General features: G+C 39.5%; 1 protein-coding gene across 1 annotated transcript in view; it reads left to right on the forward strand.

Annotated features, from left to right (window-relative positions):
• Positions 1-20006, forward strand: part of PITRM1 (pitrilysin metallopeptidase 1) — a 41009-nt gene extending 21003 nt beyond the window's left edge. The window contains exons 14-26 of the mRNA XM_030885600.2: positions 3773-3889; positions 5441-5573; positions 7101-7221; positions 7378-7454; positions 7775-7940; positions 8240-8340; positions 10094-10214; positions 11303-11374; positions 12555-12667; positions 17275-17400; positions 18613-18758; positions 19391-19493; positions 19590-20006. Coding sequence (XP_030741460.1) covers positions 3773-3889; positions 5441-5573; positions 7101-7221; positions 7378-7454; positions 7775-7940; positions 8240-8340; positions 10094-10214; positions 11303-11374; positions 12555-12667; positions 17275-17400; positions 18613-18758; positions 19391-19493; positions 19590-19683 — 1490 coding nt within the window. The 3' untranslated portion in view covers positions 19684-20006. The remainder of the gene's footprint in view (positions 1-3772; positions 3890-5440; positions 5574-7100; positions 7222-7377; positions 7455-7774; positions 7941-8239; positions 8341-10093; positions 10215-11302; positions 11375-12554; positions 12668-17274; positions 17401-18612; positions 18759-19390; positions 19494-19589) is intronic.
• The last annotated feature ends 234 nt before the right edge of the window (positions 20007-20240 follow it).

The raw sequence follows: 20240 nt of genomic DNA on the forward strand, positions 1-20240 counted from the left end.
CCATTTCCCATGCCCCCACTGAACTGACGGTCTCGTTTTCTCCTCTGGATAGTTTTTTCTGTGTATCTTGTCTAGATAGACATTCAGAGACATTTTTCTGTGTATCTTGTCTAGATAGACATTCAGAGACAATAACAAGCACAAAAACAAGACAAAGCAAACCAAAACAACAAAAGGAAACACAAAACCACCATCAACAACAAAAAAACAATGACAAAAAAAGAAAAGCCTATAAATAGTTCCAGGTCTGTTTGTTGACCTTTAGGAGCCCCAAAGTCTATTTTTGGTATTCCCTAGGGACTTCATTGTTTTGCTCCCCTTGCTGCTCTGTTGCAGGAGAAAGATTGTCTTGTGATGGTTACAAACCCTGTATTATTTACGACTCCCATCACCATTACCACCCCAGCTGCAGGCTTTTGTATCTCTGAAACGTTGGTGTCTGACTTTGAACTAAGTCATTGAAAATCTGAGACCCCTTGTATTGGTTACATGTTGGGCTGCTAACCGCAAGGTCAACAGTTTGAAACCACCTACCAGCTCTATCGGAGAAAGACAAGGATCTCTACTCCCATCTGGGAAACTCACAGGGACAGTTCTTCCCTGTCCCATAAGGTCGCTGAGTCAGGGTCCACTCAATGACAGTGGGTTTGGTTGTTGGAGTTGTCTTCCACCAACCTTCTTTTCTAACTTAAATACCACAGGCTGTGACCCACCATGGTTCCCCAGTCTGTTGTCTCAGTTCCTTTACTCTCTCCTTATCTAAAGTCCACTCTCTTGTCAGTGTGTCTGGCATGACACAATGGAAGTTAGTTTGGTTTTAATTGAGATCTTCTTTGTAAAATCCCAGCCTGGGGACAGGTCAGCTACCCGTATTCTGTCTTGTATTCAAATGGCTCAGTGTAATTGGAGGAAGCCACCTATTGGTATGGTTTAGGGCTATTAAGAGATTGTTGCTGTCAAAATCAAGTTCATTCTGACTCAGGGTGGCCCTATAGGACAGAGTAGAGCTGTCCCATAGTTCCCTAGGCTGTAATCTTTGTGAAGGCAAATCATCAGGTCTTTTCTTCTGCAGAGCCACTGGTGGAGTCAAACCATAGACTTTTCCCTAAGCAGCTCAACCATTGCACCATTCAAACCTCACCCTCCAAGCCCATTGCTGTTGAGATGATTCCGACTCATGGCAACCCTACAATAGAATAGAACTGTTTCGGGGGCAGGAGGCGGTTTGGGGTCTGTAACTCTTTCGGGGAGCAGACAGCCTTCTCTTTCTCCCACAGAGCAGCTGGTGGCTTTACACTATTGATCTTGTGGCTAGCAGCCCAGTGCTTAACCCACTGCACCATTGGGGATCATTCATTGGCATTGTTAGCCACTTGGGTTTTTTTGAAACTCCCCTCCCACCTTTTCATGTACTTGTATTTGTGTAAGAGCCCTGGTGGCATAGTAGCTATGTGTTGGGCTGCTAATTGCAAGGTATGGGGTTCAATGGCAAGGTATGGAGTTCAAACCACCAGCTACTCCTCAGAAGAGAGATAGGGCTTTCCACTCTCATAAAGAGTTTTAGTCTCGGAAACTCACAGGGCAGTTCTCTCCTGTCCTACAGGGTCATGATGAGTCGGTATCGACTTAATGTCAGTGAATTTGGCTTGGTTTTGGGTATTACTGTAGCAACACCAGCTTTTTGTGTTTCCACAGTTTATCTTATTTCCATCTTTTTATTTGAGCATGTGGCCTTATATTTAAGGTATCTCCATTTTAAACAGCATATATTTAACCAGCACAGACAGTTTTTACACTGGGTCTGACAAACTTAATCTTTTTTTAAAAAATAGTTTTATTGGGGGCTCGAACAACTCTCATCACAATCCATACATCCATCCATTGTGTCAAGCACATCTGTACATTTGTTGTCATCATTTTCAAAACATTTTCTTTCTACTTAAGCCCTTGGTATAAGCTTCTCATTTTTACCCCCTCTGGACAATCTTCTTTTAATTGGAATTCATTAACTGTTTAAATTGCTGTAATTCACTGATCGATTTGGTTTTCCATCCAACCTCTGAACTACTTGTTTACCATTTTACCTGCTTTTATGCACCTTGTGATTTTTGATATTTTATGGATGAATCAATTTTTTGTTCTATTTTCCTTTCTATTCATTCGTAATACATATGTTGATCACTTACTCTTAGTGGTTACCTAGAGATTACAACCAGCTTCCTGGTTTATACAGATAGTGCTTTTACTTCAGAGTATTTAGGTAAGGTATTCTCATGGATGATTAGACACTCAAGGTATGGGGTAGGGAAAGGAATAGCAAAGCCTCCTGTGAAAGGTGAATGGTCTGGGAGGTTTGTAAATGACAGTGATGTAAACAGATGAAAGGTTTAACCAACTGCATGGCAGGAATCTCACACAGGGTCTTACCATGAACCTGGAGAAGTGGTTGACAAGTAGTGGTGGTGAATACGAAGACCTTACTCTTCCCTATTCTATCTGACCTCTGTGACTTAAACATAGTCATTAGCTTCCACTTAGAAGGCTCTGTGTACGTAATACCTGTTCACTCAAAGACCAAGAAATATAGCGACCATGGTTACTCGGTCCTGGAACTAGCCATTCCAGAGTGTACATGTGGAAAGTCTGAAGTCGAGGATGGTTTCAGCTTTAACTTTGCAATGGGACAGAGCATGTCTATGGAGATGAAGTAGGACATGAGATACGCACTGTTCCTGCACCCCAGAGACACTTTGAACTTTGGAGTCCCATGTTTAAGTGGACAGTAACATGGTAAACTTGCTCTCAAGGAATTTAAAAAATGTGGAAATGGAAGATTAGTGAAGCTGTCCCTCTTCCTTCTTAGGTCAGCAAACAGACCCTGTAAGCCTTCTTTACCAGGAGATCCAGTTACAGTACTGAATTGAAGCGGTAACCCCTCTGAATCATGCATGTGAAATAAGCCAGTTTTGTACAAGGGGTTCTTAAAAAGTGCATGGACATTTTTCATTATCTGTTAACTCAATTTTTTCTAGACATGATGGAGTCTTTTTATATATACATTATTCAGTTCCATGCTTAAAACAATACACTTACCACTTTTGCATTCTCTTCTCATAGCAAGTACAGTCTAAGTAGTGAAAAACGGAGAGGTGATTGGATGACTGCTCAAATAAACCTCTGCTCTCTGGTAAAATTAAAAAATATATATAATTATAAAATAACAATTGGAAAAAGAACTCCTTACTGAGCTAGGTTATTAATGCCGTTAGATCTAGTCCAAAAATCGTAGGTGCCTTATAAATCCTTAGTACTAATTTACTCCTAGCACTTGGTATGGAGTTGCTATTTTTGAATAGCTTGATTGAAATATTATTAGCATATCATACAATTCAATATTTCATTCATGTTAAGGTGATACAGTCATTACCACAATCAACTTTGGGAACATTTTCTTCCTTCTTATACCTATTGTTGACTCCCCATTTCCCCAGCCCTCCCCTTCTTTGCTCTCAGCTTCAGGCAATTTTTAATCTAATTGTACTCTTCATAGATCTGCCCAGCCTGACTTCTCTCCATATACAGAAAAATATACAACAAAAAAAGGGGATCGAGCAACAATGACCAAATTCAAAAACCTCATTTGGGAAAAAAGCAGAAAATATTAAACACTATAACACAATCAAAATGAGTCAAAAGGGAGATCAATGGAAAGGAGATAAATTGCATAAAACCTATGAATTATAGTCCTGAATGTTCCTTTTTTTGTCTGCAGGCTTAGAATTACGAACTCAGCAAAGTAAACCGCATGATGCCTCTTGTCTACCTGCTCTGAAAGTGTCAGATATCGAGCCGACCATACCTGTCACTGAGCTGGAGGTAGCATTGGCAGGTCAGTACAAACATGCTTAGTTTACGTGCGTGATAGTGTAGCAGTTAAGGACTCAACTGCCAACTGGAAGGTCGGCAGTTTGAACCCACCAGGACTTACCCCAGAGAACCATGTTGCCATCTGTCCTTGTGAAGATGGCAGTTGGGAAAACCCTACTGGACCTTCTCTCCTCTAGGGTCTCTGTGCATCAGAATCGACTTGATGCCAGTGGGTTTGGAAATTGCTTTCAGTGAAACATCAGTATCGACAGAGTCATATAAAGGCATGTTAAAAAGTCTTGCCATTGGGTTCCCGTTCCTTCATGCACGGGTTTATTCCAAACAAAGATTTTCAAACTTGTCTCTGTAATCAGTGGATGGCTGCATACAAGTTCTCTCAGTAATGTTGTCTTAATTGTGTTAGGATACGTTTGAAAACAAAAATAGATTCAATCGAAACAGTGTTTCTGAGGGCATTTGCTGGCCCAGTTAAACTCAAGGCAGAAAGGCGTTTCAGAATGTGATGATTACTCTTCTGTGGGATAATTGTGGGCAATTGTGATGGGTGTTTTTTCAAAGGAACTGGACAACCATGAGAGCTCTTTATGAAGATGTTTTAATGAAATTGAAAACTGAGAAAAAGGGACAGGAAAATCCCCAAGGAACTTGTTTTCCTCCTGACAATCCACCTGCTCATTTTTCTAGGGGAGCAAGGGCTGTCCTACTAGGATTTTCTTGGGAAGCCTTACCCATTCCACTCTATAACCTTGATCTTTCCCATTGACTTCTGTTTGCTCCTCAAACTCAGTATTTGCAAGCAACATGACTTGAGTTCCTTGATCCTGCCAAAACTGATGTTTTGATGTGGTGTCAATTGAAGAGCCCAGACTTTTTCAGGGTCGGGGGATGGAAACTCTGCCTTCAGAAGTGTCTATAGACATCAATGGAGGATGTGTTGAAGAGCCTGTGCCCCCAGGGTTCAGCCATTAATAAATATTTGAGTACTTCATATGGTTCAGGGCATTGTGCTAGGGATATAAAATATAATACATACTACTCAGTCTTGAAAGACCTAGAAATGTCTATAGGAATACAGAATACAATCAACTGAGTCAAGTGGGTCACTGGGGAGTATTTTATTAAGGAGATAGTGTGTGTGTTACTATAGGTGTGCGTAGGATGTCTTAGAAAAAGATGAGTGGCATTTAGGATGGATGAAATAGTTGTAATGATGCCTTTGAATCACTAATAACCCATTCTGCTAAAGAGAAGGGTTTGGGTAAAAGTAGATATGGATGGATAAAGGTAGCTAAGGACCAGCTGGGATATACGGACAGTTAAAAACCCAGAAGAACATTATTTTTCTGTGGCAATACTTTTAAAAATGGAATTCACCTTTAGTATTTAAGACTCTCAGAGTCTACCATAACAAACTACAATCTATAAAAAAAGTACAATTTACATATGGCAAATGAATAGCATTTCTCTTTTTCGTATACATTTTAAGCCCGCACTCTGGAAAGTGATTAAAAATTTACTAGTAATAATAAAATAACTGTTTTTGTTTTTATAGCTGGAGAAGTCCCTGTTCAGTACTGTGCCCAGCCAACCAATGGTATGGTATACTTCCGAGCCTTTTCTAGTTTAAACACACTTCCTGAAGAGCTAAAGCCGTATGTGCCTCTTTTCTGCAGTGTCCTTACCAAGTAAGATTTTGATGATTAGAATAAAACACATTTGCATATATGATTTAACATGTATTTGTATACTTTATTTAGGTAATTTTCTGTGTGTAAAATGGCATTGAGAGTAATGTATTAATAGTAATCACGTTAATAAATTAAAACTTGTTATTCCAAACTTGAGTGTTAGCGTGCTGCCCCAGTGACGTAGTGGTTACTTGTTGGGCTAAGATTCACAAGACCAGCATTTCGAAACCATCAGCTGTTCCATGGGAGAAAGATGAAGGTTTCGACGCCTATAGAGATTTACTGTCTCAGGAGCCCACAGGGGCAGTTCTACCTTGTCCTGTAGGGTTGCAGTGAATTGGCGTCAGCTCAATAGCATTGAGATTGAGTTTTTTGGTTGTATTTGTCTAAAACTTGTTTTGTGAAAATTGTTTTCTAACTTTAATATCCTAAAATTTTCATGAGTGTAGAGAATACAGATATCTCAATGACTGAGTATTTTAAGAGTTTGAAAAATGTTTTTAATAAAATATCAGTAATCAAATATAAAATATCAGCCTGGGATTAACCTTACAACATTATGTAGTTTGCCCTTTCCTTAATTTGCCTCTCAGCTAAGCTGAATTTATAACTCCTATTGTTGTTGGAGTGAAATATGCCTGCAATTGTCTGGAAATCCATGCACAAGTACACACACACTGTTGCATGCCCCTTGGCTCCTGCTCCATTTCAAGTGTCCACAGTTGGGGGCCACCCTGTAGGTCAGTGTGGCTGAAGACTTTCTTTTCTTATGCTCCCCGGAAATAAAGGGAAATCAGACCATTACAGTAAAATGTGTAGGGCCTAGTGCCCATGATACTTGTTTGCATTGTGGAAATAAAAGTATTTGCACATTACAGCAAGCTAGATTAATGTGGAATCTTCTGGCTGAGTATGTGACGAGAAGGGAAATGCCCCTGACCTTTGTAAAATTCTCTCTCTCTTTTTTAAACACAGTTCCCTCTGCTTGTCCTTTTTTGGTTATATTGCAGTTTTTGAAAAGCTGCACTGTTGAGGCTTCGACTTAAGCTCCTTCCTGTCCTTGGAGCACTGGCTAGAATGTCTCCTTCAAAAGCATCATCACCCCTGGAGTGGTCAGCTTTTAAAAAACCCAAAGGCTATGCTCCCTGGGAAAATGCAATGAACTACTTGAGCAAATAGTGTGTCTCAGAATATTTTGGAAGAAGAATAAAATAGAGACTGTTTATGAAATATTTAAAAGCTTAGGATTTGATATTTTTGCTATTTTTATAGCTAGACACTGACCACCAAAGACTCTAGTATGGACATTCCCTGCATATGTGAAAACTTAGAGGGTTAAAGTCTCTAAATGTTATCAGTGCAAATGCTTTATCACTTATGACATGAACAAGAATTTGTTAAAAAGCTTGTGAAGGCCGTGGTTGTTGACTTTATTGAAGCACCTTGGAAATCAGGATGCATGGTTTAAAATGACCGGGGAAGATTTCTTTGGTGAATCAGGGAGTGCTTCCTTGCTGTCCACAGGCTGGGCTGCGGCATTCTGAACTACCGAGAACAAGCTCAACACATCGAGCTTAAGACAGGAGGAATGACTGCTTCTCCCCACGTGCTCCCTGATGACTCCCACCTAGATACCTACGAGCAGGTAGCGTGGTTCTCGGTCACAGTGCGCTCAAACGTGTGTCTCCAGTACCCGTCGCTCTGTCCGCTTATTTATTTGTATGCTGTTTTCTTTTAACATGTCCTCAAAATTAATTTGTTTCTTTTGCATTTGTTTTGTTTTTTTCCACTTATGATGCAGGGTGTGCTTTTTTCCTCTCTCTGCCTGGATCGAAATCTACCAGATATGATGCACTTGTGGAGTGAAATATTTAACAAGTAACAAACATTATTTGCCAAAGATGTTCATTCTTGGGATGTGTCAGAAATCTAAATCTGAAGTATTCCAAAAGTATACGATTTTACGCTTTTGGTGGTGGTTGATATTCTAACCTAATTTTATCTATAATTTATAATCTCTATGGACTCAAAAAATTTCTGAGGGTGTTCAAATCATGTGGAAGTTTATACTTAATAATTTTTCTATAATGGGAAATGGGTATAAACATAAGTATATATTTGCCCCTCCCCCCAATTATAGAGAGGGGGCTATGGATAGATTGCTCCAAGACTTCATTATATTTCTTCTTTTTCCATAGTCCCTGCTTTGAAGAAGAAGAACACTTCAAAGTATTAGTGAAAATGAGTGCTCAGGAGCTTGCAAACGGCATTTCCGATTCTGGTCATCTCTATGCATCCATTAGAGCCAGTAAAACCCTCACACCTGCAGGAGACCTACATGAAACTTTCAATGGAATGGATCAGGTGAAAATAAATATGTTGTAGCCTCATTTGTATTCTGGTTCATTTGCATAGTTGAAGGTTGTTAAAATATGCCTAGGACCAGCAAACTTTTCAAGTGTCTAAATTTCACTGTTTTTTTTTTCTTTTTTCTTTGCACTTGGACTCCTAATCCAATCCGTCACCCAAGCCGTCTGCTCACACACAAGCCCCAAGTCAGAACCTCTCCGGTGCTTAAATGATATTACTGATATCAGGGATCTCTAGTTCTAGACGGCTGAGATCTGCCAGTGATATCTGAGTATTGGATCTCTTTGATTTAGGTCAGATTAATGAAGAGAATTTCTGAAATGACAGACATCAAACCAGTCCTGCGGAAGCTCCCACGTATCCAGAAACATGTGCTGAACTGTGATAACCTGAGGTAAGGATGCATGCTTCATGGCGAGTCGTGACTCTCGAATCTGAATCGTAGAGCTCATGGTTCATCCCACTTGATTTAGTGTGATGTTTAGAAGTTTTTGCCCAAAACCAAAATTATATAAACTTACATTCATGATAAAAAGATACGTTGATGCTAGTCTTGGTTAGGAATTAACTAGAGGCTTCAGATAGATGATCTATTTTCTGGGTGGGGAGGGGAAAGATTATATTTTAAAGTTTAATAAATATTAATGAGAGATAAGGGGAAAATCAAGCTAATTTAATCCTGTTACTGCAAAATAAGGGTTTGTTGTAAACATTTAAGATTAAATTGCTTCCAAAATCATAAAGTTCTGGAAATGAGAAATCTTGTAAAGGATAATTTGCTCAAATCAAAAATAAAACCACAAAATAATTGTTTGAGAAAAACTTCTAGCAGCTTAGTTATACAATGGATTTTTGAAGCTGAATAAAATTTTAGAGTATGTATATCATCAGTTTATCTTTAGCATCTTACTACCAGTGATTATAATTTAAGCTTAGCAGATAGTTCACACTTGCGTGCTGCTTGGAGCTAGAATCCACCAGCCTCTCCCTGGTAGAAAAGTGAGCCTTTCTGCCCCATAAAGATGTAAAGCCTTGGAAACCCACAGGGGCACTTCTGCCCTGTCCTGGAGGGCCACTAGGAGTTGGAATAGACTGTTCAAGAACTTGTTTCCTTAAATCACCTGTAGTTCTATGTAAAGAGTCCCCAGTTAAGTTCTGGAAGTCATGGGCAGATTCTAAGGGGTAAATTTTCTCGAAACCCGAGGTGGTAGGACACAGTGGTCAGTTAGCCCTGGTTAATGGCTCCAAGTCTAACATAAGGGGCTAGGGTGGGGCCCTTGACCATTTGGATATTTAGCTTTCTTTGCCAAGAAGCCCCACTTTTCAAGTCTTTGTAAGGATTAAGAGAAATAATCTGAGTATAGTACTTTGACTTTATAGCTAGCATTACTTTAATGATACGGAGCTGTTCATTTATCCAAAGTAAATTTAGGATCTAGGACAGAAGGGAAAAAAATTATACATCATCAGTGTTTTGTATATTTTATAGAACTTGTAGTTGATGGTATTTGTGTCCCTATATAATTTTAAAGGGTTATAAGATGATATTTTGGAAAGCCTGGTAGATTTTTTACTACATAGAATATACCATATATACTCGAGTATAAGCCGAACCAGCTATAAGCCGAGACACCTAGTTTTACCACAAAAACAGCATTAAAAATGTGCTGAAAAACTTGGCATATACACGAGTATATATGGTACTTTGCTGTTTTAATAGCCAGTTTTTATATTTCAAACGGTTCCTTTAAGTTTATAGTGTTCTGACAATATACTTGTCTTAGGTTTGTGATGTTCTGATAAGACACCTGTGGAGTCATTACTGACAGATCTGGATATCTGTAGTCTCTCTACCTTTCCAGAAGAACACAAACGTTTGATTCCAGAAATCTGTCTGTGTCTAAACTGCTCCTTCTGTAGCTCCCATGCTCTGGAGTGAGCGAGCGGGTTTGACAGCAGCCGGCAAGCACTCCAGAGAAGGAGGAGGGAGGATGGCGTTCTTTCTGAACTCGGCTCCCGTTCCTTTGTGTCACTTTTGAGTATTGTTTGATAGAAAAATGATACATTTATTTTTGTGCTAATGGTTGAAAAATGTAATTGGTAAGCTAGTATTTTTAATAGTAAGGGACATACACATTTTTAAACAGGTGTTCGGTGAATGCAACTCCTCAGCAGATGTCTCACACGGCGAAAGTTGTAGAGAGCTTCATTACAAACCTTGGTCGAAGTAAGAAAGAACGAAAACCAGTCCGTCCACATGTGATTGAGGTGATGATAAATACAGTCAGTCGTAACAGGGTACTTTGCATGTGCCAAATCTCAGTGTAAAGTTTTACATAAAACCGTTTATTCTGTGCATAAGTACCAGTATCCCCTCAGTACAGGTAAAGAGACACGTGTAGGAGGATCCGGTGCTCGCCTGAAGCAATGAATTCAAACACTGTGGTTGGCCTGTGTTCCCGGCTTATTGCTCCCGTGGTGTAGCCTGTTCCTTAAGAGGGAAAACAGACTTTGGTTGGAATACAGTTGCAGGGGCTGGTGAAGTCTGCCTCACGGCTGTCTGTAAGGCTTTCCTAAAGGCAGTCTCAGCATGACTCATGTGTCAGACTTTCTACAAGAATAATTGTACTGAGTGGAAGCCTCATTCATTTGATTAATTTGCAAAGTAGATTACTGCACACTTGCTGGATTACTGGATTCTTCCCCTATATAGCTTGATGGTCTCTGGAGTTTTTTTCAGAGGAGTTATTTCTAATAGCTTTTATCTTTTTTTATTTATTTATTTATTATTTTTTTTTTTAAATTTTTAAAATTTTTTTTTAATTTTTATTTTATTTTATTTTATTTTTTTAGCTTTTATCTTATATTTCTTCATCCCTATTCCATTTATGGTGGTGTGCTGTGTACTTACTTGCCTTTCCACGCTGACTAACTAATTTTAAAAATAGAGTATTTGAACTATTGTATGATATGTGGATTATATGCTGATTTAAAAAATACACTAAAAAATGTACCTAAAATACAGTGACCAAAAGATTTTTAAATTAAAGAATTTTTTAAAAATTAAAAAAAAAAAAGAAAAAATAGAGTATAAAAAGGGGCTGTTTTTGTGCCATCTCTGACTATAGCCCAATAATTTAACATATCTGGAGGCAATTTTATTACTAGAAAACTAGAATATCAGTGGGTAGGTGGGGGAAACAACTTAAAATATTTGCCTTTGTGGTACAAAGACTCAAACAAATCTGCTCAAACACTGTTACCAATGCTGTGAATTGTTTAAACGCTACCTTCTTAGTTACTTCAAGTGAATGTTTGACTTTTCGCATTTATACTTGGACATCTTTTGTTTTCAGAAACCCGCACCTAATGGATCTAGTGGAAGTCCACATGTTAATGGTTCCCAAATCATTAGGAAGCTAATCACAGTAAGTTAATACAACTAGCAGAACTTCAGAATAAACCCAGCTTGTAGCTAAAGGCTTTGTGAGTGTGATAGTTTTTTCTCTTAAGTTGGTTGGACCATGCCCTTGGAATTGCTAGCTCATTATAGCTTCTCATTACTGCCACCCGGAGCCCTTTGTGCCTTAGAACCAGGCAGAGTGGATGCCCTCAGGGATGAGCTCTTCCAGTGTCCGTGAAGACACTGGCGACTCCACGTGCTCTCTTCAGTGCGCAGTTTGCCTTTGCTTTGGTATAACTTCCCACGCTGAGTCAGTGCTAATTCTCCATCACTTCAGCAGTGCCACCTCTTCTTCCTTCTTCAGCACTGCTAACTGTGTTACTCAGGGTGGACTAGAGAAACAAATCCAGGGAGACTCACGTGTATAATAAAGAGGTTTATATACAGGAGCAGTTGAATATTGAGAAACCATCTCAGATCAAGTCCATAAGTCTGTTACTAGCCCATATGTCCGATACCAATCTATGAAGTCCTCTTCGTACTCACGAAACACATGCATGACGCTGAATGCAGGAAGATCAAGGCCAGTGGGTGCAAAGTCAGTGGCAGTAGAGCTTCTCAGTGCTGGCCGGGGTCCCAATGTGGTTGCTCCAGTTCCCAGAGCTGCATCAGGGTAGGTCCATGTGACTTCTCCTCAGGAAGATCTCGCAGCAAGTGAGCAGAGAGAGAGAAGTGCTGCCTGCCTCCCAGGAGGACATACAGGAGTTTCCAGAATTCTCAGCAGAAGGCCATGCCCACACAGAGGCTTCATTGGTTATATCTTGATTGACAGGCCAGACTCCACCCCTTCACTCGTAATCCTCTCAAATCGACACCAGATTATGCAACTACCACACTAATGCTACCATTTGGTTTGGTGAGTCATACAGCATAGTGATAACATAGCAGTGTACCATATTCATGAGGGAAAACACAGGTGAGATCTAATGACCGGCGTCATGAAATAATCCTAACACTGAGAATTAGATTGTATATTGTAAAGCACCGTTAGTGTTAGTATATTGCGTGCTACTTAAAAAATGCAACATTCTATAGAATGACATCATGATCATTAGGAAAATAAGGTATTTTCTAGAATTTTTAGTAGCTGTGAACTATCTTGTGCCGAAGCAGCCTGATCTGATTGAGACCTCTTTATTCCTCAGGACCCTACTTTCAAGCCCTGCCAGATGAAGACCCATTTTCTGCTTCCTTTCCCAGTGAACTTTGTTGGGGAATGTGTTAGAACTGCGCCTTACACACATCCAGACCATGCCAGGTACGAACCGGAAAGGCAAACAGGACCGTCCTCAGGTCCCCAGATGGTGCTGCGTTTGCAATCTGCAAAGCTTCTCTGACACGTTAGAACATAATAAGGCATGGTTTACTTAGCAAGTTTTTTGTTTTTAATTTACTGTAAATTTTGAACTCCTGGGCCATTGTGATATTACAGAGTCTAGAGTCCTAGAATGTACATGAACCTAATAGATAAGAGTGCATATATAGGTAGAAATACAGGTCCTAAATATTCTTCAAAAATTAAGTTTTCATGGACAAGCTGCCTAACATATTTCCAAACAATTAAAAAAAGTTTTTGCCTTTAATTTTTTTTAGGTATTTTGATTTTATTATTTTAAAAAATCATCTTATTTGGGGGGCTCTTACAAGCTCCTTTAAAAAAATAATTTTATTGGAGCCTCCTACAGCTCTTATCACATACCTCAGTTGTATCAAGCATATTTATACCTAGGTTGCCATCATTGTTTTCTAAATCTTTTCTGTTTGAGCCCTTGGCATCAGCTCCCCACCCCCATGACCCCTTGATAAATTATAAATTATTATTTTCATATCTTACACCATCCACTGTCTCCCTTCACCTACATTTCTGTTGTGACGATCATTGCAATTGGTTCCCCCTTCCTCCCCTCCTCTACTCACCTTCCCCGACCCTCCTGGTATCGCTACTCCCATTTCTGTTCCTGAGGGGTTTCTCTGACCTGGATTCCATGTGTCGTGAGCTCTTATCTGTACCAGTGTACACGCTCCGGTCTAGCCAGAACTGAAAGGCAGGACTGGGGTCATGAAGGTGGGGGGTGAGGAAGCCTCAAAGAACCAGAGGAATATTGTGTGTCATTAGTGCTATACTGCACCCTGATTGACTCACCCCTTCCTTGTGACCCTTCTGGGGGGGATGTCCCATTGTCTACAGATGGGTTTTGGGGCTCCGCTCCGACCCTCCTCATTCTCAACCATCTGGGTTAGCAACCCATCGCCTGGCCCACAGCACCATCAAAGCTCCTTTTTGTCTCCTTTAGGGGGCCTTAAAATAAAAAGGATACTTTTTGTGGTGTGGAAAAACAATCGATCAAATTTCAAACAAAGTTTAAGTGAACACCTTCTCAAATCATGGAAGCTTTTCAGCAAGTTTACTAGATTGCTCTGCTACATAAAACAATAGTTTTCAGACAAATCAAGCATTTTCAGGAAGATTGTAAAGACCTCAAAGAGAAGGCAAGAGAGAGAAGGCTCACAGAAACATGGCTAAGGACCATAGAATCACCATTGGTGCGCTTGCCACCACAGTCAGCCCTTACGTGGTTCACCTGAAAGGCTTGTGGGTTCAAACTGCTAACCTCACAGTGAGCAGCTCAACCCTTACCTGCCTATGCCACGCCCGGCTCCTTATAACCCATACTAGTCATTTCTCAATCTTTAAATAGATAAAATTAGTCTCATGGCAAGTCTAGAAACACTGTTCTTCATAGGCATTTCACCTCAAAGTGTTGGCATTTTTACTTTCTTTTAATTTCCAACAGATTAATACTTCCGTGGAAACTATTAATGAAATCGCAATGTGGTCTTGGCCCTTCATGTTTCCACTGACTCAGAGGAGAAGAGGGTGGCGGCCTGTTTCCCCATCATGATCTTTATGAACATGCTGCTAATCATTTGCTCATTTAATTTGTCTTTTGAAATTTTATTTTAATAAATTATTGTATTTGGGGCTCTTACAGCACTTAATATCAATCCATACAGCCATTGTTATCAGGCACATTTGTACATATGTTGCCATCATCTTTTTCAATTTAAAAAAAAAAATCATTTTATTGGGGCTCGTACAACTCTTATCACAATCTAGATACACACCCATTGTCTCAAGCACATTTGTACATATGTTGCCATCATCGTTTTCAAAGCATTTTCTTTCTTCTTGAGCCCTTGGTATCAGCTCATTTTTTCCCCTCCCTCTCTGTCCCTCCCTCATGAACCCTTGATGATTTATAAATTATTATCTTTTTCATGTCTTTTTCAACATTTTCTTTCTTCTTAAGCACTTGCTATCAGCTTCTCTTTTTTCCTCTCCCTACCCCACTCTTCTACCCTCATGAACCCTTGATAATTTATAACATTATTTTCATATCTTACACTATCCGCTGTCTCACTTTGCCCAGGTTTCTGTGTTCATCACCTTGGGGGAGGAGAGGTTATATGTCGATCTCTGAGGTTGGTTTCTCCTTTCTGCCCCCACCTTCCCCCTGCCCTCTGGTACTGCTATTCCCCATTATTGTTTCTGAGGGATTTATCTGTCCTGGGTTTCCGTGTGTTGAGAGCTCTTATCTGTACTAGTGTCCATGCTCTGGTCTAGCCGGATTTGTAAGCTAGAACTAGGGTCATGATAGTTGGAGGGAGGAAGTATTGAACTAAAGGGATGTTGTATGTTTTGTTGGTGCTGTACTGCAGCTGGCTGTCTCGTCCCTTCCTTGTTACCCTTCTGTGAGGGGATGTCCAGTTGTTTACAGATGGGCTTTCGGTTTCCACTCCGGCCTTCCTTGTTTGCATTGATAGGATTGTTTGTTTTGGGTCTTTTGAAAGTTTTGTTGACAATTTGTGGTCACACAGGCTGGTGTGCTTCTTCCATGTGGGCTTTGTTGCTTCTCAGCTAGATGGCTGCTTGTTTATCTCAAGCCTTTAAGACTCCAGATGCTATATCTTTTGATAGCCGGGCAACATCAGCTTTCTTTACCACATTTGCTTTGCACCCATTTTATCATCAGTGATAGTGTTGGGAAGGTGAGCATCACAGAAGGCTAGGTTATTAGAACAAAGTGTTCTTGTGTTGAAGGAGTACTTTAATAGAGGCCCAATGTTGGTCTGCTACCTTAATACTTAGCATATTAGATAAGATATAATAATACTTTATAAATTATTAAGGGTTCATGAGGGAGGGGGGAGGGGAGGGGGAGGGGAAAAAAGGAAAATGAGCTGATTCCGGGAACCCAAGAGGAAAGCGAATTTTGGGAATGATGAGGGCAACAAATGTATAGGTGTGCTTTACACAATTGATCTATGTATTTTGATGAATTGTATGAGCCCCAATAAAATGATTAAAAAATACTTAGCATATGAATATATGTACATAGACCTATATCCCTATTGTTATATATAAATATATTTACATATCTATGTATATGCTGTATTTATACCTCCATAAATGTCTTTTGCCTCCTACATCTTTCCTCTATTTCCTTTTACTTTCCTCCTGTCCCACTATCATGTTATACCTTCATTCAGCTTTCAGTAATTCCTCTCGGCTACATTGCACATGATCAAACCCCACTAGGCATTCTACGCCCTCCTTGCCATCAATTTTAGATCACTTGTTATTCCCTTGTCCCTGGGTTTGTGGCTCACCCCTTCCATTCTCTCACCTTCCCCTCTTCTTGTCCCCCCTCCCAGGACCGTCAGTCATGTTGTTTTTTCCTTGGGGTTTTTTATCCTGCCTATCTTAAATAGCTAGACATGAAAAAAAAAAAGAAAAAAGCCTATAAATAGTTCCAGGTCTGTCTGTTGGCCCTTATGAATTCTTTCCGATCAAGTCTGAGATGAGGTGCCATGCCCTGCCCCTGAAGTTTGTTTTTGGGATTCCTCAGAGACTTCATTGTTTTGCTCCCCGCTGCTCTGTTTTATTCCCATTGTATTTCACCCGAGCATTTACTTCTTCATCTAGTGTATCATCATCATCTTTTTTAGAATAAGGTCAGTTCTGCAGGTAGTGTCATTTGGGACCTGAGTGCTTAACATAGACATGACACACCTGTTTCTTCTCGTCAGACATTGCCCAGGCTTCGCCGCCAGGTGTCGCAGGGTTGGCTGGCCCGGTCAAGTAGAGCATGGCCCTGCTCTTGAGCAGTCCTTCTTCTCTTCCAGAGCATCAACTATTGCCATTGTCAGCAGAAAACAGGCTTTGTTTATAGAAGGTTACATAGGTAGAGATACCTGTAAAAATCAGTCCAAGAGATTTATATTAGTTTCTATCTCCCCCTCAACATTTTATGCTATAGGACATATAATTAGATGTTTCTGCCTTAGCAATAAAAAATCTCTTGTATTTTACTTGATCCAATTTTAAAAATTCATATAAACAAACAAAAAATTCCCTGCCAGGAGTCAATTCTGCCTCATGGTGACCCAACAGGTCAGAGTAGAAGTGACCCTGCTGGTTTCTGAGATGGTACCTCTTTTCTCCCTCGCAGTAGCTGGTGGTTTGAACAGATGACCTCACAAGTTAAGCTAAATACACAGATTAAAAATGTTTGAGGAAAATGCTTATATCCCCTCTCCACTTCTCTTCCTCTGATTCTTAACTCTACTTCCCAGTTCCCGGACTTCAAGGAAACAATTTGAAAATTATTATTATTTTCATTTTTCTCCTAGTTTTGTTTTTATTGTTGAATTAGAGCAATGGGACCATTGGTATGCAGTACTGTACAACTTGACTTTCTCTAATTTGATGTCATGTCTCTATTTTTCTTTGTATAATCTATCAGTAATATTTTTATCCATATCAGTAATATGCTTAACTTGCATTTTTAATTTTAATTTCAGTCTTAAGATCCTTGCACGCTTGATGACTACTAAATTCTTACATACAGAAATTCGGGAAAAAGGTGGTGCTTATGGTGGAGGTGCTAAACTTGGCCGTAATGGAATATTCACTCTTTACTCTTATAGGTAAGTTTTTCTGTACATACATACACAATTTCAGTTCTTGACATTTATTCTTTTCAGAATCAGTGTTTTTATGCATTGGAGTGGATTTAGCAAAAGAATAATTGTTTCCACTCATCTATCCCCCAGATCTTAAAACATATAATCATGGTTAACAGTATCCTTTCTGTTGTCAGGTTTTATGGACAGTGACATATAATAGAAACCATTTTACTTTATGTAAATTCTGTATTTTATAGAATTTGTATCCTTAGCATGTGTATGTAGAAGACATTCTGAGAGCTTTCTAGGCTACTTTTAATCATCGGGACCTTTGTGGGATCTGTCCTCTTTAAATTTCTATCGCTACATGGTCATGGTGGGTACTGTCCTCTTTAAATTTCTATCGCTACTTAGCCTTTGTGGGTACTGACCTCTTTAAATTTCTATCGCTACATAGCCATGGTGGGTACTGACCTCTTTAAATTTCCATAGCTACAAGACTATTGCCCTTTTGTTTAAAGTAATTATTAATTTTCTCTCCTGTTTCCTGGAAAGTATATTTTTTAGACGCTAAGGTTAGGCTTAAGTTTTTGCACTCCAATCCACTTATCCCTTTGCTCTTGACCACTAATACTTGGTCAGTCTGTCTGTGCCAGAACCATCTCTTTTAGATAGGGAGTGACTCTTGGCATCTCTACAGTAAGACAGGTTTATTACTATGCTTATATAAATAAGGGGCCATGGAGGCTTTCTTTCCTTTTAGACAAAGTATCTACTGGTTCAACTATACATAACTTGTAAATTATTCTGGGTATGTCTTATGTGAGTGAAAACTTGGATGTAATGTAACCTTTTAGCTTTTCCACATGTCCTGTGCCCGTGAGTCAGTTCTGACTCAGAACCACATGAGCCTTTTCTTAATTTTATTGGAATCCAGGCTTTCCTTCATTCCTTGGTCCTGTTAACATCCTAAGAAAACAGAGAGGTATATTTAGATAGGTAGGTGGGTGTATTTCTGTAGTTAGAGGGATAATATGTTGAATGGTTTATGAAGTGGTCAGATTTAAATTTTTATTGGTGGGACTTGATTTGTACCTGTGGGCCTTTGGACTCTGAAGCATGGAAATAGAGCCCTAATGAGCAGGAAGTGATGAGGGGCTGTGAGCCAGTATGTGACTGAATGATTTTCCCAGTGGTACAGTGGTTAAGTGTTTAACTTCGTGACATTTCCAGGGATCCAAACTCAATAGAAACTCTGCAGGCCTTTGGAAAAGCTGTTGACTGGGCTAAGTCTGGAAAATTCACACAGCAGGACATCGATGAAGCAAAGCTTTCCGTGTTCTCGGGTGTGGATGCTCCTGTGGCGCCTTCAGACAAAGGTATTTTGAGCATATCATAAACTTGATGTACTATTGTGCCTGACAGAATTCCACGCAACTAAGTCTTCTTCCCAAGCAAAGAAAGAGCTGCTTTCCTCTGCAAGAGCAAGAGCGGCAGCGCATAGCATTTCAGAAAAACCACTTGTGTGTCCCCCATCCCATCTCCCTGCCCTTTTTCTTTATATATGAGTTTTTACATCTGACAACCTAAACATTGCCCTTAAAAACAGACACCTTGACGTCATTTTCATTTATTCACCCAGACATGGACATGTGGGTATTTGCCATTGGGAAAGAATCGAGTCTGACCATTGTAGAGCTGGGGCTGAAGGAGAATGTTTTGACACAACACATGAATAACCACATTACTGTGGTCATTTTTGCTTATATCAACCTTATGTGACTTTTACTCTTTCTTTTTCCTACGTTCAAAAGTGAGCAGTCAGCGAGGTTCTGAGATGAGTCAAGATGAAATGAGAGAAAGTTAAGCGTAATTTGAATACCCAGAGCATGTAAATATTTCCCTTTTTGAATATGCACATAAATTTGCCCATGTAACAATGTCAGAATCCCAACCAAGAGTCTAGCCACTCTAGCCAACTACTCCATTTGCACCATAATTTAACTTTCAGGTATGGACCATTTCTTGTATGGACTGGCTGACGAGGTAAAGCAGGCACATCGGGAACAGCTCTTTGCCGTCAGTCACGACAAACTTATCGATGTGAGCCATAAGTGAGTATGCATGGTGTGGCTTAATATTAATTAGAAACAAAAACTCTTATTAATGTTAGAAATAGTACTGACTGCTCATCTGTTACTTCTTTCCAGGTACCTTGGCATTGGGAAGTGCACACATGGGTTGGCTTTACTTGGACCAGAGAATGTAAAAATTGCTAAGGACCCATCATGGATAGTAAGATAACCAAACCTGTGAGCTAGATTTAATTCCAACCTTTAAACTGAAGGTCCAGAGTGTCATTGGGTTTGGGAAAAATCTTATCACATATGATCTTAAGACTTTGCCAAACATCTTGACTGGAAAATCAGACTAAAAGTCTTTCGTTTAAAGGAGGAAAAATACTGTGAACAGGAAACAGTGATATAATTGAAATGATCATGGTTTAGGTGCCAAAGATGCACAGAATAAAAATTTAAAAGTTTCTAATGACATATAAATGCTTATTTTACCATATTAACATTAGAATATATTTTGAAAGCTTAAAAATAAAAGACAGCTCTGACTTACCTGTATTTTATTCATTATTTTACTAAAATAGTATTTTAGGGGTTTTATCATAAAACGAATGAATAAAGTAAACAAAGCCATTCCAGCTCACTCCCTTAATTTATAAAAATGTATGATTGGGATGGGGGAGGGAAAAAAGAGGAGCTGATACCAAGGGCTCAACTGAAAGTAAATGCCTAGAAAAGAATGATAGCAACATAGGTACAAATATGCTTGATACAATTGATGTGTGG

The sequence above is a fragment of the Echinops telfairi genome, unplaced genomic scaffold, assembly GCF_000313985.2.
Source record: "Echinops telfairi isolate 266 unplaced genomic scaffold, ASM31398v2 ScPeMD7_31;HRSCAF=116, whole genome shotgun sequence".
Classification (NCBI taxonomy): domain Eukaryota; kingdom Metazoa; phylum Chordata; class Mammalia; order Afrosoricida; family Tenrecidae; genus Echinops; species Echinops telfairi.